The sequence below is a fragment of the Pagrus pagrus genome, assembly GCF_965226575.1.
Source record: "Pagrus pagrus genome assembly, chromosome: 3".
NCBI lineage: Eukaryota > Metazoa > Chordata > Actinopteri > Spariformes > Sparidae > Pagrus > Pagrus pagrus.
This window is the reverse complement of record NC_140187.1, coordinates 11,579,600-11,606,422: the sequence shown is the minus strand read 5'-3', so window position 1 is coordinate 11,606,422 and position 26,823 is coordinate 11,579,600. Positions and strand designations below refer to the sequence as shown.

General features: G+C 42.1%; 1 protein-coding gene across 3 annotated transcripts in view; it reads left to right on the top strand.

Annotated features, from left to right (window-relative positions):
* Nucleotides 1-26,823, top strand: part of tox2 (TOX high mobility group box family member 2) — a 113,133-nt gene that overhangs the window by 30,027 nt on the left and 56,283 nt on the right. For all 3 annotated transcript variants that reach the window (XM_084347969.1, XM_084347968.1, XM_084347970.1), the window contains exon 2: nt 10,778-10,870. In XM_084347969.1, the coding sequence (XP_084204095.1) occupies nt 10,778-10,870 (93 nt within the window). The remainder of the gene's footprint in view (nt 1-10,777; nt 10,871-26,823) is intronic.

Sequence of the window (26,823 nt, the reverse complement as noted above, 5' to 3'; positions counted from 1 at the left end):
CTCAACACCTGGCACAAACCTATTTAATTACAAACATTAATAATGAATATTCAATTCAATCTTTATTGGTGATGTCATTTTAACCACACGTTATTTTAATACTTTCCATCCTCACTTTGCATTTTAAGCATAGCTGATCAAAGCAGCTTTGGTATCAAGAGGCTCGACATGATGAATACAATTAATACATCTGCAGTATCTGCAGGCTTGTGAATTACAGCTCCACAAATGATTCTTCATGATGCTGTCAAACTGAACCAGTGCTGTGCTGCGTGTTTATTTTGACTGAGCATCTCTTGTTCTCTTCCCGTCACTGTAATGAAGCATTTGGCAAGTCTGTGTTTTGTTTTTTTTCTGTTTTTTCTCCATTCTTTTCAGCAGCCCAGAGGGACGACATGTTTCCTGCAGGGAAAGAAAATAAAAAACACGGTCAAACTATTTCATCTTGATTAAGCGAATGTGCTCGACTTACCTGCACGCGAGGGTTGTTTGTGCCTGAGCGTGTTAGCGCTTAGTTAACAGTCATTTAGGATTTGATTTATGTGTTCACGCAGTCTCACAAACTGTCCACTGTGTCTTTGTGTGCGTGTGTGTGTGTGTGTCTGTGTGTGTGTGTGTCTGTGTGTGTGTGTGTGTGGGAGTCCGTTCACTTACTCATGTGGGCGTTTTGACTGTTTTTTGCACATCCACACATATCTGAACACGTGTAGGTGTATGAATCTGTCGGGTATCAACCATACATTCACACACACGGGCCCACACACGCACGCACACACACACACGCGCACGCTCGCTCGCGCACACACACGCACACAGAACAGAGGATTCAGCTGAGATCAGCAGCTCACCCTAGGCTGTCAAATATTCTGTCAGCACAGCCCAAGAATCACAATTGGACTCTTTGGGAGGCATTAATTCAAAGCACCGTAACAATGCTCTCTGAAACCAAATCAACTGCCTGTAGTCAGCATATCAACTCTCAACTAACTCTCTCCCTCTATCTATCTCCATCTCTCTCTCTCTCTCTCTCTCTCTCTCTTCTTGCTTCCTCTATCGCTCTCGCTCTCTCTACTCTTGTCTTTGCTGCCTTGTCTTTTCCTATCCTCACTGCCTCTTTCCCTCTCACCCTCTCTCTTCCACCGATGTGTGATTGAACTTCTAAATATGTTGCAAAAGCTGACTTACTGTACAAGAATGCCTAACATAGACAGAGACTTCCTCTGCAACTCCTTTCTCGGTAAAAGTAACACTTCCATTTTCAAGTAAATGCGTTGGAACTATCAACAAAGCGTTCAAAATGCTCTCGAGGTCATGTAACATTGCTTTAAATTCAGTATCACATTACTCGACAGCATTGTGCGTAAGAAACTATATCTTGATTGTGCTTTTTCTAATAATTGAAGGCCGTGTTCAGTCTGTTTTCGTCGATAGAATACAATTTAATGCTAATAGGAGATTACACTGTCTCGTTACAACAACAAATGGAGTGTTCTGAACCTTTTGGCACTTTCTAATTCTTCAGATAACATTTTTTTTTCTTCATTTTTGGTCGATCTTTTAGTTATTTTTTCTATTCGGTTTCAGAAAATAGTGAAAAATGCCAATCGTGATTTACTTGAACCCTACTTAATGTCTCCGCATTGCTCGTTTTGTCCAACCACCAGTCGAAAATCCAAAAATGTTCAGCACACAATGTTATAAATTGAAGAAAAGCAGCAGATTGTCACATTTCACAGGCTGGAACCAGAGAATGTTTCGGTATTTTTTGAAGGAGACATGTTATGCTCATTTTCAGGTTCAAAATTTTATTCTGGCTTACTGCTAGACAAGGTTTACATGTTTTACTGCTCAAAATGCTCTCATACTGTCCACTGCTGCAACACTGTTTTCCTGATCCGTCTGAAACACTCTGTTTTAGCTCCTGTCTCTTTAAGGCCCCACTCCTGAATACCCAGTCTTCTCTGATTGGTCAGCTCACACAGGCCTGACCCAGGACCACTAGCAACAACAGAGCAGCTGTGCTGAATCAGTTGTGATGTAACGTATGCTTTTGTTGGTGCGACTTTGGCCTTTTTAACTTTGAAATTTTACATACACAAAACATATAGAACATCAAAGGAATGGGGAAAAAAATGAAAACACACAATAGGTCACCTTTAAAATAAACGGTCGACAATTGACTTCTCGATCTGCAAAATTGTTCATCCGTTAAATTTCTGTTGCTAATCAACTCATCATTTCAGCCCTGCTCCGTTTTCCTATCTCGCTATCAGCATTGCTGTATTGCTTAAAAAATCCAGATGGCGTTACATTTGCCAAGTTCTGTTAAAGGAGACATGAGAACATTTTATGTCACATCCACAGAATTTCTCGTGAAATCAGATGACAAATGCAAACTGACATTCAGGAGTCTCTGCTCTCCTCAGCAATCTCAATTTGTCAAGGAATTATCCTCCTCAGCTCCTGCCTGCATTAAAATAATCTAGCCTCTGTGTGTACCTCATTGGAAAAAAAAAAAAAAGAAAGAAAGAAAGGAGAAAATCCCCTGTTTTTGTATTAGCTAAATCTTCTCCCGACCATCTGTTTTCTGTCTGTAACACACTAGTTATGGCCATCGACAGCCGAGGTGCTGGCTCTGCTTGTCAGTTGTTGGTTGTAAGTTGTATTGTTGTTTTGCCTTCAGGAAACTGCCTCATAAAAAAAGATGAGGGAGGAAAAAAAAAAAAAATAAAACAGATAAATGAAAATGAAAAGTTTCTTCTCTCTCCTCTGTATCGGCGAGAGCAAGGGCACAGACTGCACTTTATTAATGTGCTCCATCTCTCTCGCTTTTGTGTCAAACGTAATACAAAGGGCAGGTGTGTTTGTGTGCGCCAGAGAGAATTTGACAGAAAACGAAAGCGAGCGCATTTGTGCCATCAGAGCGCGTTATCCTTGGTTAGAGATGTAGTGTTATAGAGGTCTTGGTTGCATCTTTGATGTGAATAAGAGACATCATTCAACACTCAGCTTTATGAAGCTTGATTACTTTTCCTTTCATTCGAAGTGAACCATTTTTTCTCTTTAATTTTGCACTTTGATGAATCCTGCAACAAGCTGTACGTGACCACTGACTGGAGCCAAAATCTTTAATTACATCTGTAACTTTTATTCCATTTTCCTGTGCAGAGAGTTCAAAAAAGGCAGCGTTTAATCCACTCAATAATCCACTCGGCTGACTGTACTTAGTGTGGAAGCTTTGGTGCAATTTTAGATGGTGCTGTTGAATTTCCTATCAGCCTACCTGAAATACATGCAGCCAGGCTCTACATTGTTGTTCCAGTGGATACAGAATCCACTTTCTGTGACAGCCCTCTGTAGCTGCAGGTAGACACACAAAGTTAGAAAGAACAAGAAAGAGTCGGGGGAAGAGAAAGGGGAGCAGCACAGTGTCATAAAAGTTTGAGGAATGAGCACAAACCCAAACTGCATTGCGGATGCAAAGCCTCTACTTTAACTATTAATTGTATTTCTTGAAAACAGCGAGACACTTTCAGCAGTTTTTTTCACTTGAAAACGTTCAATAACAGTTGCGTTTTCGACAAACCCGGCACCTGTGGTTGAGGCCAGGGTTGGGGTTGAGGTACTGAACTACCACAATATCGATAAGGTACGAATGAGGCATGAGTTAGGTGAGAAACTGCCACAATCAAAGGCGAATGTAACCTCCTCACCTTCATTTTCCACTGTACTGTACGTATGTGTTAAACAGCACGAGCGTGCATTTTAACTTATCACACTCATTACTGGAAATGTCAGCGGACTGAGCTCAGAATACAGACAACGGGAGTTAAAGAACGGGTACCACCTCCTATGAAGACCATCTATAGTGCATTCATACCATAACATGTAGTAAGTACTTATTGTACGCTATAACAGTCCATGCAGTGTTATTAGTTTTTACATCAGCCAAGGAGGTTATGTTTTCACCTGTGTGCATTTGTTGGTTGGTTTGTCAGCAGGATTACACAACAACTACTGAACTGATCGCCACGAAACTTGGATGGAGGCTGGTTTTCGACCCAGATTAGACCCCATTAAGTTTTGGTGCTGATCCAGGATTTTTTTCTCACTTTCTTTAACTTGCAATGGGTCTTGATGAAAAATAATCAGGCGTGTTAAGGTCACTGATATCTATGAGTGATGCAGATCCTACATGAGGTGACCTATAGAGTGGCTATCAAGTTTTTGAGAGTGATATTGGATCAGGCTTGATTAAATTAAAGGGGAATTTCGGGCCTCGGTGTAGGTATGCACTCTATTCAGTGCCTTTCTTGTCACTGTATGTGTTAAGTAAAGTGAAGTCTACATTGATGCATCTATAACAAAGCATACTTTATCACAACCTCTCAGTGTAATTCATCACCAGTCACATTTATAATGTTTTATAGAACATGAGAAAACAAAGTGTGTTTATGGGTATTTTCACAAAGCATTATGAATGAATTATAAATCACTATGATGAACCACAGAAGGATATAGAGAGATAACAACGGATAGACATATTGATAGATAGCGAGAGTAGGGAAAGAATGAAGGCTATTGTGCTCTTGTGTAAGCTACAATCTGTGTTGACTAGCACGCTAACAAAAACTATTGGAGAAATACAAACAGAAGATAAGGCAGCAAGAGGAAGGGTGGAGGCACAGGGAGGGGTGAGAAGAGGAGAGGAGTCAACAAAAGAGGACGAGAGGAGATAGGAGACATGATACGGAGGCAAAGCTGTGCCAAATTAAATCTTAATTATAGTGGTTATAGCATAATCAGTTGTTCCCACCTTTGAAGCACAAGCATAAGAATGTAAGTACAGACGATCACATGAGTTTACACCAGGACTGGATGGAGAGACACTGTTAAAGCTGCGGTCAGCTATAAATAGCCGTGGCTCAAAACGCCGGTGTTGGCTGGATATTCCCAATGGTGTGATCAGTGGTTTGAGTGTCAGTAGTGGCCCGAGGCAGGTAGCCCCCGGGTTCATGTCCTGGTTATGGTTGAGCTGCTTAGGCCTTAGTTGACATCTCTTTCACGCACAAGCACACACAAACACACACATCTATATACGCGCACACACACAACTCCACTGCCGGTATCTGGGCAAATAACAATATATTCATACAAATACAGCCAAGTGGAACGTGACGCCTGTTATATCTGAACAATTACTATAAACATATACAGTACATGGGGATGTACAATATGCATCAATACTATATGTTTTTGCAATTCAGGTCTGTGGCCTCCATCCTACTGTAATCAATGTGTTGTATTGATTCACTATATAACATAAGTACTGGCTTAACAATAGAGAGTCTAAACACATTTCAGTACCGGAACCTTGAGCTGTATACTAATGTAAGTTACTTCTGGTATTTTGGTATAGTTAAAGTCCGTCCTTCCCTTTTGAGATAAACAACACTCAAATGTCAGTGTCTCCAAGGTCTGCAGGCAGAAGCTCACAGATGGTGGCAGTGATACTGTGGATAAATTAACATCAAAGGATGTCAGAGGATCCTTCAAAGTAAAGTTGGCGTCACGAAGTGAAGAAGGTTGTCATTTTTCAAGCAGAATTTGAGATGGAAATACAGCTTATGTTTAATTATAAACTTAAAGCAAATATGTGTCGGACATAAAAACATGGTGAATCATCTGCCGTCAGATTAAACAATACCACATTCGTTGCAAAGTTTATGATTCATCACAATGCAATATGCGCACCAATATTGTGCACTGCAGTCAGTTTTGTCTGAAACTTAAGTGTCTAAAAAACCACCGAAAAAGTGATTCACTCTCTGTTGTTGACTGTTCGACCACCACAGCTAGAAATCAAACTGATATGATGTAATATGTTTACGCAACAGAATTGACAGAATAATGTATTTTACCGGTTGAAATATCAGGAACAGCAGCACCAAAGGGACCAGAATTGAACAATGCAGGCACTCGATGGCTATTCGTAATGAGGGTAATGTTTTGTATTATTGATCTTCTGATGTCAGCACGCATGCATTGTTGAGTGCATACTGTACATACAGTGTCAGGCACTGTCTCCATTATGTATAAATACAGTAAATGTGTACATGCATGATTGTGTGCGTGCATACATTACTGTATACCGCAGATGAGTGATAGGGTTTCCCCATAAGCTGGTCTAGGCCTTGCATTCCTCTCATCGGCGGAGTCTGATGTGTGCAGGCACTTTCAGCTAATCTGGCAAGAATGTCGGCTGCAGACGCACATGTGTTCCATTAAGTCCAGATCTGCGTAAATAATATAACATGCAACAGCTAACGTTACAGGTAACTATACCCCCACAGCTGTGCCTTCGGCTTTACAGTGCCCCGCCACCCCCGCCTATAAAAAGGCAACGCTTATATCATAATGAGTAGATGTATCGCAGCACCTACTGCGCTGAAGGCTGCTGATTTGGAGAAAAATTAAGATGATGAATATTTATGAGGTAATACAGCCCGACAGATGTCAGGGTTTTATTGGATATTGAGGACAATGAAAATCCAATAACAATATATATTAGCGGATATTATTTTTTCTTCTTTTTTAATGTTTTTGCGTTTACATAAAAATGTTACATAAACAGCCATTTTGCAATAAAGAGATGTGTGAGTTAAGATGTTTTAGATGTTTTATTAAAGATGCCAGCGACAGTATAATAAAGAAATATAAGGTTAAACTGGCAGTAGACACATTTTTGGTTTAATCTACCATTAGGAAATAAATGATTGCACAATGTAACAGCTAGAGAATGAGCATTTAGATTTGTTCCCTATGAACTTTGCTTTCACTTTGCAGTGTTGTCCGCCACTGGGAACATAAAATCTCTTGGGAAAATTAAGGCGACAAGCGATCCAATCAGGATGGCAGCCTGGCATCATTTCTATCCCGACAGAAATGGTGCCAGGCTGCCATCCTGGCACCATTTCCAGGTTGTCAAATACTGACGCTTGGCGTCCGACATTATGTTGCTTTAATCATAAATAAAAAATGTTATTGTTGAATTAAAGGTCAGATACGTAAACAAATGCTGCCACTAAAACATTCTTGTCTTATCTGACAATATAAGTGTTGACGCCAATATACAGTACTTATGTAAACTCAATCTTAGCGTGCTGATGTCTCAGTTGGACTCAATTAGATAACGTTGTGGCCGATTCTATCACTTGTTGCAGATTAAAACATACAACATCACACTTTATCTTATTGTAGCAAATCAACTTCTGCACGATTTGTCAGACTCAATCTGAAACTGTCGTGTGCATCAGTACAATCAGTGTCACAAGCATAAAAGTGTGTCACATGGCAGGAGTCGTGCGAGAAAGCGTATCACAGCCCGACTTGTCTCCCTCCCCCTATTGTTAATGGTTCTACACCCAGACGACCATCATTGGCTCTCTGTGTTTATTGTCTGCCGGCTCAGCTTGTAGTGATTGGCTCGACCCTGCCAAGCGACAGGACAATGTTTGCTTTTGCTGTCTGCCTGGGGAAGTCCCTCTTGTCCTCAAACAGGGCCCAGCTACAGTAACTGATACAAAGTTCAGAGGATGCCAGTCTCTTCCTGGTGTGGCGCAGCATCTTCCTGTGGCTGCACACCAAAGTTAGTTAGAAACTACAAGTGAGTCGCTGGGTTATTTATTCATGTTTACTTATTTTACCTTTACTTTTCACAGAGAGGACTACAGTAGGGTGAGCAACAATTGAACTCTGCCTTCTACTCTATTTTGGTCAGAACTACAGTGTGGGTGTGCAGGATTTAAAAAAAAAGTGGTTGGACCCACATGGTGTCGAGTAGAGATGGCAAACGGCTGGCAGCATCTGGTTTGGTAGAAATATCACAGAAGCACGAAGCCAGCCAGAAAGTGAAAGAGAGGTGACAGGGGTGAGAACGTCTGAAGTGAGGACTAGAAAACAAAAGAAAGGTGTCAGAGAACAAGTGTAGAGAACAATGCTTCTTGCACTTGCAAACTGTTGTGAGCCAGCAAGGAAATGTGAGGAGTTTGGCTGTTGCTGTTCTGGGTGCCAGCACTCCTAATGAGTCTGTCAGGGCCAGTTAGCGCAGCCAGGACTGCTTGTGTCCCCTCCAGGCCGCAGACAGCTGTTATTAGCCCCGTAATGGCATGCCACAGGGCCAGATTAGCCTGGCACACTGGAGAAATATCAAACATTCACTTACCGTGGCTCCTTCGCTGGCTAAAGCAGCTATTCTGCGAGGCATTCATTTAGCCGGGATGCTGGCAGGCTACCTAACAAGCCACGAAAGAAAAAGTCTCCATTGAGAGTTGTTGTTAGTGTACAGTAGCTCGTCTGCAGGGTTGAAAGGAAATAAATGTCTGACAAGAGGATGTACAAGACACAATGTACTGAGCCATGTGGCTGATTATGACCTAGAAATGCATGGTGTCATGTCAGATCAGCAAATAAAAAGTAGTTCCCTGACCTACATCGCAATAAAGGAATCAAAGTGAATTTTGAGTCTAGGAGAACTGTAAATACACTTTAAAAAATCAGATCGCAAATGATTTTGATGATAAATCGATTAATTGTTTATTCTATAAAGACAAAACAACCACATATTTGACATATTTGCTTGAAAAAAGACAATTACTTGATCATCAAAATATTTGAAAATAATTAAATAATTTTCTTTTGAGCGATTTGTCGTAGCAGCTCTATTGCAAATCCAGACGTTTTGGTGCTCAGCCCGGTCAGAGCTGACCAATCAGAGCAGAATGAGCTTTTTCGGAGGGTGAATAGAGGTGCTGCAACAATTGAAAGCACGAGAAAAATAATGTGTCTTTCGAAAGCTTGTAAACATTCTTTATAAGACACCTGAAATAAAAGTATGAACCCAAAAACATAATATGAGACCTTTAAGGTTGTTGCTGGTCAGGACGGCGCCGCACCGAGGAAAGTTTTAAATGGGAGTTCTCTTTAATAACGCTGTGTCATCATTATGCGAACTATATCGACAAGATGGCCGCTGCTGTCTACTCATCTGTTTTCACCTTTCATAATGAGCACAGGAAATCAAAACCTTACACAGCAAGTACTCTCTGTCTGCCTCAGGGGATAGCCTGCACTGTATACAGCATGTGGTAGGCCTGCACTGTTAGACCAGGATACTGTTAGTCCACACTGCTCTGCATAGAACGCTGCTTATAGGCTATAAATCATGCTCTTTGAGCTTGTGATTCCTTGAATATGTTTCATGCATGGTATGTTACATAAGCGTTTGCATACCTTGCCTGTGGCTTTCCACTGCATGGTAATCACTATGCATTTAGTCTCATAAACACAATCTGCAAAGGTGTGTTTACGGCGTTTACACTGTGAAAAGCTGATGCCTGCAATGCTCATGTGTGCGCTGGATGCGTGTTGTGAAGTTAAAGGCAGGGCTAGTGCTGGTTGGTTCTGGGATGTTTTCTCACTCAATTGTTAAATATAGTCAAATACTCTCACTACATAGCAATCTGTAGCCCTGCCCTTGAATGTATTTGTGTCTGTGTGATTATGTGCGTGTGTGGGGTGTTTTTGCGTGCGTGTGATTTTTTTTGTGTGTGTGTGTGTGTGTGTGTGTGTGTGTGTGTTGATGAAGTGACAGAGTGATCGGAAATAAAAAGGTAACGCAAGTGAAAGAGTAAGAGTTAGAGAGAGATAACGTGATATTTGTTCTAGAAATATCCTGCATGAATAATCTACATCACATCCTCATTAGCAGACTCAAGTGTGGCAAAGACGTTACGCACGATACAGAGCAATCAGCAGCCATAGTCATTTCCGAATATACATTTATTTCATCCTCTTATTTATGAGAAACCTTTTCCACATCACCAGTTGCAGCATTTATTTCAAAAGGCAGCGTATAGAAGCTAAAAATGACCCTCCGACATCAGAAAGAAGCTCATTTTATTAATTAACACACGCACACACGATAGGCTGTGACTGTTGCAAACTGTTGAACAGATGTGACAGGAGAGATGTTAATGGAGGAACGACAGAATATCAAGGACTCACAGAGGTGCAGTGAGATGGTAGTGAAGTGAGGAGGGCGATAAAGACATGGAGTGAGACAGAGAAAGTGAGATTTGGAGTGAATCCTGTGATGAACCCCCGCTGCGACTGTGGGCCACAGTGCGATCCCCACTGAGCTGCACCGTATCTCCCTGGCAGGGACCACTTGTTGCAAATCATTAGCCGCTGATGGCTTTGCCACCACTCCTTCAGGCGGTGTTATGCGGCTGAAACCCACATGGAGTAGTACAGCGCCGCACTCTAATTATCAGCTGTGTAATGTATAGAAAGATGGAGTCAGTAGAGTATAGTGGAGCAGAGCACAGGAGCCCTGGCTACCAAACACAACAGCTTAGTTCCATTAGTGCCGCTACTGAGCCAACCTTATCCAGTTATTATGTGTGGTACATCACCATGAGGTGATGTGATTTAACATGGCAGGCAATGTGCTGGCTCTCCCACTTGGCAGAAATTTATGAAACACTAACACTCACAAAATGAGGACCATCAGAGGAACTAGAGTGTGTGTGACCCCTGTGATCACATAAAACTTTGAAATGAAATGACTTTAGCATAAATGCAATCCTTCTTTGGATCTTAGATTTGGATTTTATTGCAGTGTTTGAACTCTTTCGTCTGTGTTTTTCATGCTGAATTCTTTGTGAAAAAAAGATGAAAAGATACTTAAAATCTCTCTCTCTCTCTCCTTCTCCAGAGCAGATACGGTGCTGCAGATCGAGGTGTGAGACTCTACAGTTCCCTGCCCATGCGCCCAAACCCTGACGGCAAGAGACTGCCCTCTACTGGGGTAAGACTCATCTCTCTTAGCCTTCTCACCCCCCTCACCCCTGCTCCCTCACCCCTTGGTCTCATCCATACCTACCTGTGCATGCCTACATTCAACCCATATCTATACAGTGAGAGTCAGCGAGGAGGCCTTCTCCTGTCTGCACAGCAAGGCTGTCCAAACGCAGGATAGAGTGTCAGCTCAGAAGCAGTGCAGATTTTGACATTTGCCGTATTTCTTAGATCTCTTTTCAGTAAACTATGCGCCCTTTGGGTGCACAGTAGCCGAGACTTCTTGATCCCGTAACAGAAAGCTTCTGCGCAGAAACAACTGTCAATGTCTGGACTTATATCATGGCCAGGAATCAGTACAACTTAAACTTCACATCTTCCTCAGCTACCATGACTTCTTCCTCATCGTCAAGCTCCAAATCCAAGCATGCACCATCTCCAGTACGCACCCAGTGACCTCTGCATGCTCCCCCTCATAGACCTGCTGAGTCCCCCATCTTCACACCATCATTGGCCACCGCAAGGCTCCCAATAAAACACCCATTTGACTTGGTGGTTTGTGTGGTATCTGCATGGTATCTTGTCACTGAAGCGTTTCGCTGCGGCTGATAGGCCAACCAACCGTCTCCTATACTGTGTTTGTGTTCACACAGAACAAAGGCATTCGGTGGTTTTCTGGATTCTGCTTCTGACCTGATTTAGGTTGTTAACAAGAATGGAAGGGCAAATGTTGATGAAGTGTAGACATTAAATTATTGTTGGATTTGTCCCTTTTTCCTACTTGTTCGGTCGTACAGCCACTGTGTTCGGACATCAAAGTTTCATTTTTCAGCTATTTTATTATATAATTGTTCACGAAGAAAAAAGGAAAAAAAAAACGTCGAGGTTTATTGAAGTTTAGTGATGCAGCACTCGCAGCACTTTGACTTTGACAAAGTGCTGGAACAGTAAGTTTACTTTGTTTGTGACACCTTTCTTTCATTTTTTTTTTAATAAAAAAAAAAAGGAGAAATCTTTTAGTATTGTGAAAATCATAATTAGAATCTGGCTTGCCTTGCTTTTATGCATTTATGCATTTATGTAACAAAGGGGAGAAAATGAAAGAACAATAGAGCGAAAAAGAGAGAATTTAATTTCATATGTCTCCCTTTTTCATGTTTCACTCCATGCAAGTGCTTTTTGAATTATCTCTTCTCTGCTCCAGGGCTCAATGAGAGGAAGAGTGGGTGAGCGAGGGAGAGACAGAGAGGGAGTGAAAGAGAGGGAGAGAGACAGACAAAGCGAAAAGCTGTGTAATATTGTTGGTGCGCACCTTTTTTAATTACAACAGAGATTGTATTGATGTCTCAGGCCACATGTCCTCAATCATTTATCAAGGGGGGAGAGTGCTAACAAAGCATTTCTAAGAAACCCATCCTCTCCCAGGGCCTGGAATCATACGTTATCTAAAGTGAATATTGTTAATGCTGCTCTGTGGAGAGACCCACTTACAAATCATGGGAATGACTTCCTTGTCAGTACATGCATGAGGCAGTAAAGATATATATCCACTTTCATGTGATCGTCTGTTGTGCAAATTAAAGTCTGCATCTAAATCTCAGTGCAGAAGTTGTTTATAAAAAGAAGGAGGGCCGTGTTAAAAATGATGGATAAACGTTAATGTAAGGGAGGACGAACATTTTCTAAATGGTCTCGCTCAAAGATCGCGTCTCTCGCGCAGGTTAGAATTCACCGTGATAAATAAATAAAACGGCAGCACAAAGGGAGACAATATGTGCTATTTTCTCCCTCACGCTTTGGTTTGCTGTCATTTCCTTTTGTCTGTTATTACCTGCGTGTAGCGTCAGTACAGTAGCAGACTGTAGCTACAGGCTGCATGGAGAGGAGGAGACTATAAACCACTTAACATGCAGGAGGAAACCAGACGTTTTTCCATTGCACTTATCAGGTGCTGCGGTGAGAGCAAGTGTCAAGGTGCACCAGGTCTCTGCCCCCCCCCATTCTCACCCCCTTCCTCCCCTCTTCCTTCCCCTGCACACCCCTTTTATTTTCCCCTGATCTCTATCTTTGTCTCCCTCCCCTCCCCTGCCTCACCCCCACCAACACTCACCACCCTCAGTTCAGTTAAAAGTGGGCTTGGCACTTCCGCAGCGACCCCCCCCCCCCCCCTCTCTCTCCCTCCTCCCCACCACCACCACCACTTCTTTTCTCTCTGTCAAACTAACCTCCAACTCCTGCTCGTTCACCTCTATGTTTCCTGTCAAGGTGCACTGCCCACCTCCCCTCAGCCCCATCCCCTCCCTCCCCCCAACCACCGTCTCTGCCCCCGCAACCTTTTCCTTTTCTTTCTTTCAACATCAATTATGGCTCTAAATGCCTACAGTTCATTTTTTAAAATGCTCGGTGCAGAGGGCGTGACCCCCAGCGCTCTGCGGTGATCTTGCCATCCCTGCATGTGCTTGAAAAGGGGAGGGGGGGGGGGAGATTGGTTGCTTTGAAGAGAATCTCTGCCCTTACATAGAGTGTACTCTTAATTTCAGTGCTCTTTGTTTGCAAAGACTTATTTTTAAGTGTGAGAGTGAATGAGTGAAATAATCGGTCCCAAAATCTCAAGATCACAGTAAATTCTCTCCATTATTAGGTATGAATGTGTGTTAAGTGTGTGTGTTTTAATATGAGCACGTACCATAGACCAGCGCAATCAAGCATTACTCTTACTGACTTGAGGAAAAATGTAATACGCAACTGGCCCCGGAGGGAATTAGCTTAGCTTGGCATAAAGACTAGAAGCAGGGGGAAACGGCTAGCATAGGTCTGTCGAAAGTTTGAAAACTCAGCAGCGAGAATAGTTTGGTTTCAAGGGGCACTGTGGAGTTCACAATCAGTGTTGAGGTCTAACATGCATGTTTAATGCCCATTTTTTCCCAATTAATGTTAATCCTGTTGGTTTGTTTGCATGATTGCACAAAAACTACTGAACAGATTTCCACGAAACTTCGATGGAGGATGTGTCTCGGCCCAGAATAGACCCTGTTAACTTTTGTTGCGGATCGCCATAAAGGAACAGATCCAGGTTTTTTTTTCTCACTTTCTTAAACATTGCAAGATAACGTGGGTTTTTTTTTTTTTTGTTTTTTTTTACATTTTCGTTAATTTCTCAGGGAGTAGTGAATCTTGATGAGTTAGATTTGATGTGGATCCAAATAAAATCCAGATCTAGCTGATTTACATTATGTTGTATTTGAATTGAATCAGGCTTGATTGGGGCTTGGCGAAGGTATGCGCTCTACTGATTCCCATTCCAGCCTTCATCATAACACATATACAAATAAGACGTTTGTTTGGAACATTTTGAAACCAGCACCTCAACATTGCTGCGTTTCTTCGCCCATTGCAGCTGTGTGGATAATAGTGTGAAGTCATTTACCGTAATGTGTATCGCGTCATCCACATTTGCACTCGTACACAAGAACAACTAAAGCAAGGGGCCAGCAATAAAATGTTGCTCCACAGTGGTACTGGAGTAATTTTATATGAAAGGCCTACCGTTAAGTAAATCATCATAAAAATCATCTCATTCCACACTGCCTAAAGAAGTGTTTATATTCCCACTAAAATTAAACATTCTGTGAGTTTAAATAGTGCGAGTAAGTTTGCAACGACTGGCCCACTGGCAGATGAGTCAAACCTATAAACGTAGCTAACCTTCCTGCTGCATGCGTGCGGGCATTCATTGCCATCTAAAGTGGAATGAGAGGAATCTATACGCTGAAATTAAATAATGAAATACAATGAGTGTTTAAGTTGATGCAATGACTCTGAAAGCTGCTGGAGTGGAGGGTTTGTTTTAGCTCCGGTTGGATGAGCATCAGCGTTTTCTTTGCAGGGAGTCAAACTGTTTGAGCTACCGGTGTAGTTGTTGTTATTGTTGTTGTTGTTTTAGCTCACTGCCTTGACAGTGATACATAGGGTGAGGGTTCAGAGTCTGCTATAGTGCAGAGATGACAGGATCGTTTCAGAACCCATTCTCTTTCCCTCTCTCTGTTTCCCCTTGGTTTCCCCACGTCTCTCTCTCTCTCTCTCTCTCTCTCTGTCTCTCTCTCTCTCTCTTGCTTTGTCTTTCTGGGTCTTTCTCTCTTTTTCCAAGCTGATTTGGAGTCTTGCATAGTCAATTATGTAGGGAGTGAGAGATGGAGTGGGGGCTCCGGCTTCCATATTTTGGTGTGATATTAATATTGCATGAGCGCAATTCTGTAGCGAATATCTAAGAGACTGCCTATTAAGGCAGCAGCAGGAGAAGAATGTGACAGACACACACACGCACACACACACACACACACACACACACACACACACACACACACACACACACACACACACACACACACTCACTGTACATACATACATATGCAGACAGCCAGAGAACAGGGGTGAATCAGTCAGGATCAGGCACAGGTTGTTATAATTAGTGTTTTCCAGATTTATTTTGGTGGGATAATAAGAGTGACTCATTTTCCTGTTTAATATGTCATGTTTGTTTATCTTGACATGGCTCGCATCACACCGTACAGTGAGTGTGTTTGATGTTGGCAAGAACTGAGTGATGTTCCCACTGTAATTGTGCAAAGAATAGAATATTTTAACTAACCAACTGAATCAACAAACAAAACAGAGACACAAAACAAATGCCTGCTGTAAAAAGAGGAAAAAAAAAAAAAATCTTTGCCAAGATAATTGTAATATTGCAAAGCAGGAGTGATCTATCTGATGGCAGGCTATTTATTTTCTGCTGCTGGGTGGGTATCAATGATGCATACAGGAAGTGTCAACAGTGACAGGCTGAGGTCCCCGGCGATGACGGAGAGGCCTCAGCGCGGACACTTGATGCTTTTTGGGTGCTAAGTGGCGGTGACACCGGATGGTCTGTGATAGACATCTCATTTCAAGCCACCACAGATTGTCAAAAGCTTCTGATTTTAGGGTGTCAGGGATGCCTGCCACATTAGAAGAGTCGGAGAACATGATATCACTTATGATTCGTTATAGCGGCTGTTTTGTAAACCACGAATAATTAATGAAGTAGTGTGCGAGGACGTGGCTGAAGTCAATATGAGAATATTAATAAGGCTCACGAGGATGAGGTATATCATAGCATGAAAAGTGTATGTCTGCAAAATGATATATTAATGCAGTGGAGTGTGTTTAATATTTACTCATTAATACAGACACATTTCATAACATATTATTGGGCTGAAGCTAACGATTATTATTTATAGTTCCTCAGCTATCAGGCAATCACAAGGATAAATGCTGTACATCTCAGCACACCACAGATATGTTGAAACGCTATGCTTATGGGCTGGTTAGATTTCGGCACAAAAACCACTTGGTTGGGGTTTTGAAAAGATTGTGTTTGTCTTAAAATTCCCAGTTTGGTATCCAAAACCATGGCTGGAAAATGTCCCAGCATCTCCCAAAAAATATAAATTTTTGTTGCCACAAAGATGGCTACGAAATGTCCTGACGGTTGCTAAAATTACCCGGCTTGTCAGTTAAAGCGGTAAGCGAACAGTGGTCTCAAAGTTGTCTCGAACAGCTGTCTTGCCTAGCTGTCATGCCACTTTATACATGTATTGTGGTAATGTTGATTTGATACATATGAATCACACAAGTTTAACATTTAAATTTGCTCCGGGCAAAACTTTTTTATTTTGGTCGAGGGTACCAGCAAATAGTTTAGGTGCACCCAATAATACATTTTAATTTAATTTCTGGTGCACTGGTACGACCAATGAAAATGTTTGGTCGCACTTGACAGATTTTTGTGTGCACGTGTGACCAAAACAGTCCAGGTTGATGTCTTCAAATGTCCTTTTTGGTCCAACCTACAGTCCCAAACCTAAAGATATACAGTAACTGTAATATAAAAAAGAGAAAAGTAGCCTAAAATTTGAGAAGATGTGTCCAGTGAAATAAGTCACAAATACTCTCAGCTTTGCTCTGGAGGAGCTGCACTGGGCCTAAGCTGCATACTGTTCATAGCAAGTATTCCAACTGTATACCCAGGCATCCCCCTGTAGTTGCCAAATGAGGTAAGCTACCACAAATGTCCTGCACATCAAACATAATAATCAGCGGAGACTATTCCTCTCGCAGGACATGGACTCAAACATGCTGAAGTGGTTTTCCTTTACAGTCTTTCCCCTCTTGCAGTAGGATTGCCAGACACTGTCAAAAAGCCCAGCAAGCCGGGGCCTGGTGTCGACACAGTCAGTTAGTCCAGGCCCAGAAGCATCACGCTGGGCCCGACGTCGAACAAGTGCCTGGTGACCTTACAGCACCAGCCGGAGTTAAAAGAAGTCTTTAAAAGGCTGATTCTCCACAGTAATATCATCGCCCATGCCTCAAAGAGTCTGGATTAAGGCCCACTCTCCCTCGCTAAAATGTAACAAATGTGCGAAGAAACATCACAGAGCCAAAGCCAATGCGGAGAGAACAATGGAGGGAGGAAGGGGGGAGACAGAGAGAGGGCTAGGAAGAGGCAGGAAAGAGAGGGAGAAAGAAAGAGAGGGAAACTCAACATCTTAACACCCCCCCCTCCCCGATCCCCCCTCCCTGCCACATATATCAATGTAGTTGGCTTTCTCTGAAATTCAAATGGCAAGAGGGAGAAAACAGATGAAAAAAAAAAATATAGAAACCTCTGGCTTTGGAAGGGGAGGGGGGAGGGAGGGGGGTGGTTGCTGAGAAAAAGACCTGCCATCTATGTATTAGTGCTCTGTAAATATTACATGAGCTCCACATTCGCTCAGTTGTTTGGCATTACTTCCACTGGATGGGTATATTATTTTAGAAACCATGCCTTGTTTATGGAGAGGCATGACCTACTTCCAGACACTCCTCTCTTTCTCTCTCTCTCTCTCTCTCTCTCTCTCTCTCTCACTCTGGTATTTTTTCTTTCTCTCCCCCCTCCCTCCCTCCATCCCTCCATCCCTCCCTCCCCCCTCTCTCTTTTCCCCTTTACCTCCCTTTCTCTCCCTTTTCTCCTTCTCACTCTCTCTCTCTCTCTCTCTCTCTCCCTTATCCACTCTCAATCTGCGAAATCTCAACTGGTTGTCCCTGCTGAACAATTACAAGGCAGAGAGACCCAAATGGAGATGTTTGTAGAAAACAACATGTGTATAATTAAGGTTTAATGAGCTCTTGTCAGGGTGGAATGTGCAATTAGATTGGTAATAAAAAATTCTGCCTGAATGCTCGTGGCAGAGGCTGGATGTGGAGTCAGCATGGCAGTGAATGAAAGAACAGTGAATTATTTTGAGCTCTATTGACAGAAGTAGACGGTGCTGGATGCTGCATTTAGATTTAAATACATGGTGAGGTCCCAAATACAGCAAGAAGGGTTTTTTCTTTTTTTCCTGGTGGTTCTATATTATGTGTTATTACTGTACTCGTGCACTCCAGGTTCGTTTCTTGGGAAAATAGTTTTTAAACAGCTGAAGTTATGCTTTAGTGCTGCAGAAATGCAGCGAGAGGCAGTAATTGTGATTTGAAGGGAAAAGGTCATGAATGTCATTTTCTGCACAAATAGAAAAGGTTGAGCAGTTAAAAAAAATAAAAAAAATAAGTCATTCTTGACTAGAGAGCATTCAGAGAGCACATACCTCCGCCAAGGCTGCACAAATACTCAAAATGTTTTATTTTAATGGAAATATTTAGAGTTTTGTACATTTCTATCCAGATCTGAAGGTTCATCACATATCACGGTGAAAGACAATCAGGCTGATGAAGGAATGATGTCTTGTTCTACCATAATAAGGTTGCCTGTAACAAATATGTAAATGCACCAGACTCACTGAATTCATAATTATCACCTTGAATGGCTCTCAGTAAAGTGCATACCTCCGTCAAATTAATTCATTCAAGCCTAATCAAGTATCATATAAAAACAGTTAAATTCTCTAGATCCAGATATAAATCCATAATACATTTATCAAATCGTACTAACTCACAGATCCCAGCCACCTATACACACCTGTTTTTTTCATCCAGATCCAGATCCATGCATATTTCCCTGAGAAGTTAACGAAATATGTCAAAAAACGCAATCTCGCAAAGTTCAAGAAAAAATTCCTTGGTCCTGTCCCTTTATCCCGATTCACACCAAAAGTTAATGGGATCTATTCTGGGCTGAGACCCATCTTCCATCCAAGTTCTGTGGAAATCCGTTCTGTAGCTTTCTTGTAATCCTGCCGACAAACCAACAAACGGGCACCGGTGAAAACATAACCTCCTTAGTTGAGGTAATAATTAATAATGTGTTTATCATGTTGCCATAGAACCGGCTACAGGTGAAATTTAGCCTGCAAATACAGATTACTTTCATTATCAGCCCCTTTGTTGATTATTCTCTCGATTCATCAATGGATCTTAAAGGGGGAACAGTATGTAATATAATATCGGGTTCGCTCTGACATCATCTACATACTAGCAGTTATGAAGTCTTTACTAATGACCACATGGAAGTGCCGTCTGAAATTTAGCATCTCTTCCTTTTCACCAAATTTAATTGAAATCTGGTGGACATCAAGGGAAAACAGACGGTTTAGCCTGGTACCTATAGAAATTGCATCCATATTGATCGTATTGATTCCGTACCTCACGACTTATCTCCAATGCCTGTGCGCAAATCAGCACTTGACGTACAGTAGTGTGCCGTTGGTGTTCAGGGTGTAACACGACTTGAGTTTATGTCTCATCACAACAATTAACGCTCACTTTTAACCATCTTAATCGTAGTGTAATTTCCACGGTCACAATATTTTCTTCAATGTAACCATGAAAAGGCCCAGGATTTAAAACACCTGTGCACTGATAAGCATAGACAGACACAGAGCTGAACACATTTCCACAGTGGTAAATGTGACAATAGTATGCAAACAAGAGAATTTATTGAACATAATCAGCCCTCATTTGCTCTCAAATCGCTGCGGAGCATTTCATTCTAGGTCTGTGCTATTTCTGTGCCAGAGACTCACTATTTCATGGAAGGACACTTCTTCACCAGGCCCAGTGTCTTTTTAAATACTGCACTTGCGAGGGGAAAGAAAACAGGTATCTTGCTGCTCTCTTTTCCGCTCTACTCCTTTTTTTTTCCCTTGACTTGGTGAAATTGCTGCTTGTGGGTCTGGTGGAGAGGATCCCCGCACACACAAAAATGGTGTTTGGCTCTTTCTGAATTACTTGACTAGTCTCTGAAAGAGAGGGTCCTTTGTTGGCTTCCTCTGGGACTGCCCTTGAAAGGCTCCTATTGTGTGGTAAGCACTATGATATAATGCAAGTGGATTTAATAGATTTAATGGAACATGCAGACATGGTTCTCAAGCCCTCATGTGATGAGAAGCAGGCTGTTAGTGTATCTTAAAGAAATGAAAAGATATGTTAACGTCGCCTTGTTCCAGGAGCACGTGAAGATTTTTAGATATTCTGAAGAGGGAATCCGTCGCATTTGTTTTGCTTTTGGTGTCTCGTATTATAACAGTTCTTCTCAGGTTTCTGTATCGCCCGATTGTCTGTTTCTGTGTTCCACCTGAGTTGTGTTGGAAGTCAAGGTTAGGCAGAGTGGGGGGAGTTGAATGTCAGCGATGTGTTAGCTTTGTTTTCATTGTGTTAACAGGAGCACAATGGTGCGATTGTGTGGCCATCTGAAACCCTACACCTACCCAGAGCTTTCGGGGGTCAGAGGTGGGGGAGATGTGTGTGTGTGTGCCTTTAGCCAGACGAACCATGCTTTTTGAAAGATCCAGAAACCAAAGAGTAATCCATCCAGCATCAGAAACCATTCTGCCTCGCTCGCATACCAGACCCGCTCGGTTCTTGTAAAAAGCTCTCGTTCCCCCAAATATAAATGATGCTTTCTTTTTTTCCCCCTCTCTCTGTCTCTCTTTTTTCCCTTTGTTGCTTTGTGATCTGTCTCATTATTTTAAGGTGCCATTTGAGGAGTGGCCTGCCTCTCGAAAACCCCTCAGCGGGATGGACAAGACCATAAAGCCGAGCAATAAACCTGAGATGAATGTTATATCTTAACACTGATAGAGGCAATTAAGTCCATCATAAGCGAGAGAGGGAACACTCTTCTCTGGGGACTCATTCACTTGCATGGTTTAACATGATCCCCAGCTAAATGCCTTATTTTATTTCTCCTCTCAGCTCGCAGCTTACAGTCGAGCACAAATTGAGCTGATTTTTTTTTTTTTTATTTTTCTCACACAATTTGGTCTTTCTGTCTGATCTGCCCTTTTCTGTCTGTCGTCATGTGTCTCTCCCTCTCTCTTACCCTCTCTAGCGCGCTATCTCTCCCTTTTCTCTCTCTCTCACCTCCCCATTTCGCCGTATTTGTCATGGTAATGTAAAAAATCTCAGCTGCTCCAATTCATTTCGTGCTCTTTCACTCGAGAAAGAAGGGCAATTCTGTCTTCTTTTTTTTTTTTTTTTCTCTCCCCTCCGATACTTTCTGTGTGTTGTGGTTTAAAGGTAATGAAGACCATATTTCATCTGCATGGAGTTATATGACTGGGCGTGGCCCGAGCAGGTCTGTTATGGGAAAATAAATATTATGGAAGGTCTAACTTTGTTATCTTTATCTCGCAGGGATCAATGTGTGTATTATTGGACAGGATACATTACACAAACACGTAGGCACGCATGCAGTGTGCACACATCCACAGCCACATTGTATATACGGTATGCAAACATGCACACACACACACACACACACAAGGAACACATAAAGGTGAAATACACATGCAGCAGCAGCAGCAGCAGAGATATCCACACATGCACACAAGCAATCCATATCTTCTTTACAGCGCACCATCCCCCACACTCTCTCTGCTTTGGTTATGCCTGTATGTATGTGTGAGTGTGCCTGCCAGCGAGTCACTGAATGCTCTAATGACCACAATCCTGACACAGGTATTTTGACTGCTGCCTCTTTCCATCGGCACATTGACTGACATGCGATTAGTTACGCTGGGGTGGAAAACTAGGGAGGCGCACACTGTAACCATGAAGAGAGACTAGGAGGAGGGTTAAGTCCTCTTCTCTCTTCGTCTCCCTCCTGCCTCATCTTTTCTTTAAATCTAAAACATCCCAGGCTGCAGTTAGCGCTCGTGCGATTTGGTATTCAGTACATACAGTAAAGCACAGCTGGGCTCACAGCGACCTTACGAGAAAAGCCTCTCGTGTAGATCAATGCAGGTTAGCTGCGCTGTAGCACAGAATTTAAAGTAACCGTCCTAGAAGGAATATAGGGCCGGTACAACACTGATCTAAAATGTTTTTTGTTTCGTTTCTATGCAGGGATGCACTGCCCCGTCACTGACCTCAGTAAGTGGATGGTGCATTGACCAGATTTTAAGTGATCCACATCAAATCCAGTTTATTTGTCAACGTCGGCATAAAAATTCATATCTTTTTGCTGTATGTAACAAATAATTCAGTCACAGCTGGCATGATGCATATTAATGTGTCACTTATCACTAGATTTCCACATTATGAGGTGATGCAGAATTTGGGAAAAAGAGGGCAATGATGTCTGATTAGTACTCTGTATGTTGGCTAGGCCTGGGTAATATATCCATATTGCATCGTGAACGTGACAAAAGACTGTATGTGGTTTTAGATTTCGGATATCTTTATATCATGATGAGGCATAAGTGTTGAGTTTTCCTGGTGTTAAAGGCCGTTCTTCACTAAAGAGACGTTATTTTCTGAACCTACCAGACTGTTCTACTCGTTCTAATACTTACCTTTACCCACTTGGTCATTATATCCACATTACTGATTATTATTTATCAAATATCATATTTCTTAGATTTTGTACCAAAGTAAACCCAACAGTACTGTCGATATCAAGGTATTTGGTAAAAAAATACTGTGATATTTGATATTGTTGCCAAGTTGTCACATTTATGAAGTGCTTTGAGGAGATAATCTGTATCTCCATACAGCCTGAAAATAATGTGGTGTTATTTTAATCAGCCAGAGTTTTGGAAGAGAAAGAGGTTCCAGAAGAAAAAAGAAAAGATCTATTTAACTTTATTTATTAGCTGTTAGTTAGACTAGTTACTGTTTTGGTTTTAATTTCTCATAAAACAATTGGCAGTTAGTTTAAAATATAATATGTAACATGTCCGCATTAAAATCTCTCAAGACGTTTGTTATGTGTTGTTGAGACGTGCACTTACAAAAACTTTAAAACATCATCTCGTCCATGAACATTTTCTGCCTCAGTCACGTAGATAGATTCTCATCAGCAGTTGTGGTTGTTTAAAAATGAGGACAACGAGAAATTACACACTGTGCGTTTAAGTAATTCAAGTGTGGCAGCACAACATTTGAATGCAATTTTATGTCATCAATTCAAACCATCTGGGACAAATAACAGACTCGGTAGACAATAGGTTCCAGTTTCCTTATTTAACATTAAGGCTGCACGATGTGGTAGAAAAACCAAATCATGATTGTTTTAACAGATAGCCTACCACATTCGCAATGTGATTTACAACTATGACTGTGAACCAGAATGACCATTTCTGATTCATAATTTTTCATTTTCACTAAATTCATGAGGATCTTACATTTGTTGGCATCTGTACCGCACAAATATGTCTTCTTACATCTGGAGAACAAGATTTGTGGGCCAGGGCATCCCTGCAGCGTTACAGTAGCTCCCTATGATGCGGTTTTGTCACACATTTTTACCCTTTTCTAAATATTGCACACGCTATTCAATATGCAACCACTTCATGCTCAGCACAAAATCATTACTGTGCAGCATGAAACACAAACTAGATGTTAGGCATAGAATTGAAGCACGTCGCATCATTAAAACTCTAAAGTAAAAGGTTTACTATTCATTATTACAACTAAAAAAGGTTCTATGATGTCCTTCATTAAAGGAAACCTTTTCTCGAACTGTAAATAGACGTGAGTCCTCGTCTGAAGCCTTTGAAAAGCTACATTTCTGTTCTGCCGTGTTCCAGTCAACAGTTGTTCTATAACCTCTATGACTGTGGTGCACTTCCTGCATCAAACTGACATTGGTTGGGCTTTACGCAAACACAAAGCTATTTATAGCATCTCTCCCACTTTATTTTCTCCCTCCCATTCTCTCCCTCTCTCTATCTCTCTCCCTCTCATGTATTTGCATTTCTGCTATGCAAACAGGAGTGCGGTGTCAAGTGCGTCACTCGCACAGGCCTCACTCGTCCCTTCTCTTTCTCGATCCTCAATCCATCTCACAAATTCTCTCTCCTTCGTCTCCTCCGCTCGACATGACTTCCCTTCTCCTCCCGTCTCACTGTAGCTTTCCACCTCTCTCCCACCTTCACCCTCTCCTCCTTCCCCCCTCTCCCACCCTCACCCCCTATCCACCCCTCTCTCTCTCTCTGTCTGTGTTTTCCTTTGCTCAATTGTTTTGCTGTAGATTTGACCGCTATGATTAATGACCTCAAAGCCTCAGGAAAGCAAACAGAGAGAGAGAGAGAGAGACACGACAAGCTTGCCCTTCCCTTACAAACCTCCCTCTTTCTCATATGTCAGCTGCTCGTATGTTCACACTGAGCGCGTTATGACTTCTGCAAAAAGATAATATAAGTCAGATTACATTGGAGAGAGATTTTACAAGCACAGAAACTTGTCTGACTTCTGCAGCCGCCATCTTGCAGAGAGAACAGCTTTCCTCGGCCGGTGCTGTAAAGCTCCATGCATTATTAATTTACTCTTAGTGCATTCTTACTGTAGTTTCTTTGGCTCGTTAAGTAACCGTACACATTTTGTTATCATTAATCTCTACGAGTGCACTGCATGTACATTTCTTTGATCATTTGATCATTTCCTCACATTTAACAGCTTCACAGCAGCAGGGACCACAGATGGAATAAACCTCAGAGGTCAAAATAGCCAGGTAGGCGGTAGGCGTTCTGGGTCTCGCTCAAGGAGACTTTGGCTAGGTGGATGCTGAAATATAGTTAAAGGATAAGTTCGAAAAAATGAACACTTAGTTATTATCTTCTCACCTTCATGCCGATGGAAAGTTTGGTGACGTTTCGTAGTCCCAAAAACATTTCTGGAGCTTCGAAGCAAAACAGCGTTGCAGAACTGAACTTTTTGTTGAAATCTCCCATAAGTAAGAACTGATACTGTAGTAGTTGTTCAGCGCCAGGCTAATTGTTTTCCCCAGATTCCAGTCTTTTTGCTAAAGCTAAGCTAATCGCTGCTGGCTCCGGCTTCATATTTACAGCGCAGACATTAGAGGGTAATCAATCATTTCTAACTCTCAGCAATAAAGCAAATAAGTGCGTTTCCTAAAATGTTGTTCCTTCACATTGGAGCAAATTTGACACTATTAAATTCAAATTGGCAGATGGTAAGTGCGAACCCAGGGTCACACAGAGATTTGTTAGTCCCCTCCTGTAGTTCACTTAACTGGCCAGTTGTGAATAACAAAAAAACAGGAAATGATTATTTTACCTTTCCCCTCGATTTAGATATTGTTTGTTATTCTAACAACTCTGCCCTCGGTGACTCCTTCACATTGTGCTGCAGGAGCGCCACCACACACTTCACTTTGCTCTTTGACACTCTGCATAATTGTTTTTCGCTCACCCTGTTTTGCTCGTGGAGATCTGGTTTGCGGGACCCGTTCCAAGACACCATCACATCTGGCACGATGTGATTAGGACAGCATGTAAAATCATTTTCCAGGCCGCAATAAAGGAAGTGATTTCATTTTCATTGCAGAATACAATGATTGTTCCTCCTGCAAACTAACGGTGCTATCAGGCAGAAATCATTGCACTAGAAGTTCCATCAGAGGCTGAATGATAACGTGGAAATGGCATTGGGGCTTCAAATTGAATAATGTTGTAAGGAAGTGACTTAGTATTGTGGTTTGTTTTGGTGCTCTTATTGTGTAAATGTATAAAGATAGAGACACAATGCAAGAGAACTGTATTGGAGAGGAATCTGACTGTAATGTTGAGGAAAAATCCCTAAAAGGATTCATGTTGAACAACCCTTATGACTGCAGTACAGTAAATTTGGTCCCTGGAAAATATGTCTTATTACACGTGGTGAAACACGACTGGAAAAAAGATTGTGGCTCATTTCTGGTCCCAGCCCACAACTTGAGGAACACCCCGAGTAAGTCACTGTAGGCACATATCCATCCCGTTACGTGACCTTACAGTAGCAGCGGTAATTCATCTTAGCCACTACTAGCTGTCTTGAGGTGTGTTTTGTTTCCTCATAAATGGCTGGTGCCATATAGTGTCAGACAGAGAAGCAGGGAAGGCCTCTGGGAGTGTGTGTGTGTTTTGGTGTGTGTATATATATGCCTGTGTGTTTCAAGCTGCGGCCTCTGGCTGTGACCCCAGTGTTAATCACACTACAGCCAGAACAACCACAGGCTCTATCGCCACTACTGCTGCTGTAACCCTCCTCCTCCTCTCTGACTCCGTTTCTCCTTCATTCATGCTCTCTGTCCTTACTTGTACTTACTGTTTTTGTTTCTCTCCCTCCCTCTCCCTCCATACATACAGTATCTTTCTTACTGTACCACCCACTTGCACATGATCTCTACCCACTCCTTCATCATTAGCTCAGGGGTACACCCCCGTCTTTCTCATCCCCGTAACCTCAAACCGTCACCTCTCCTCTAGCCTATGCCTCCCCTTTAGGCTTCTTGAGCTCGGTGTTTCTGAGCTCTGAATTAGAGGGGCTGCCCTGTCCTTGTTTCTCTGGCAAAGTGCGAAAGAGCCAAAGGATGTTCTCGCTTCCTCGAGTCTGGGTGGTTTTAGATCACTAACTGCTTGGCCGGTAGCTGGGTGTTGATTTGTGATTGCTATTTTGGTGCTCGGGTAAGGTGACTGGCTTGATAAGAAAAGGGCGGCAAATAAC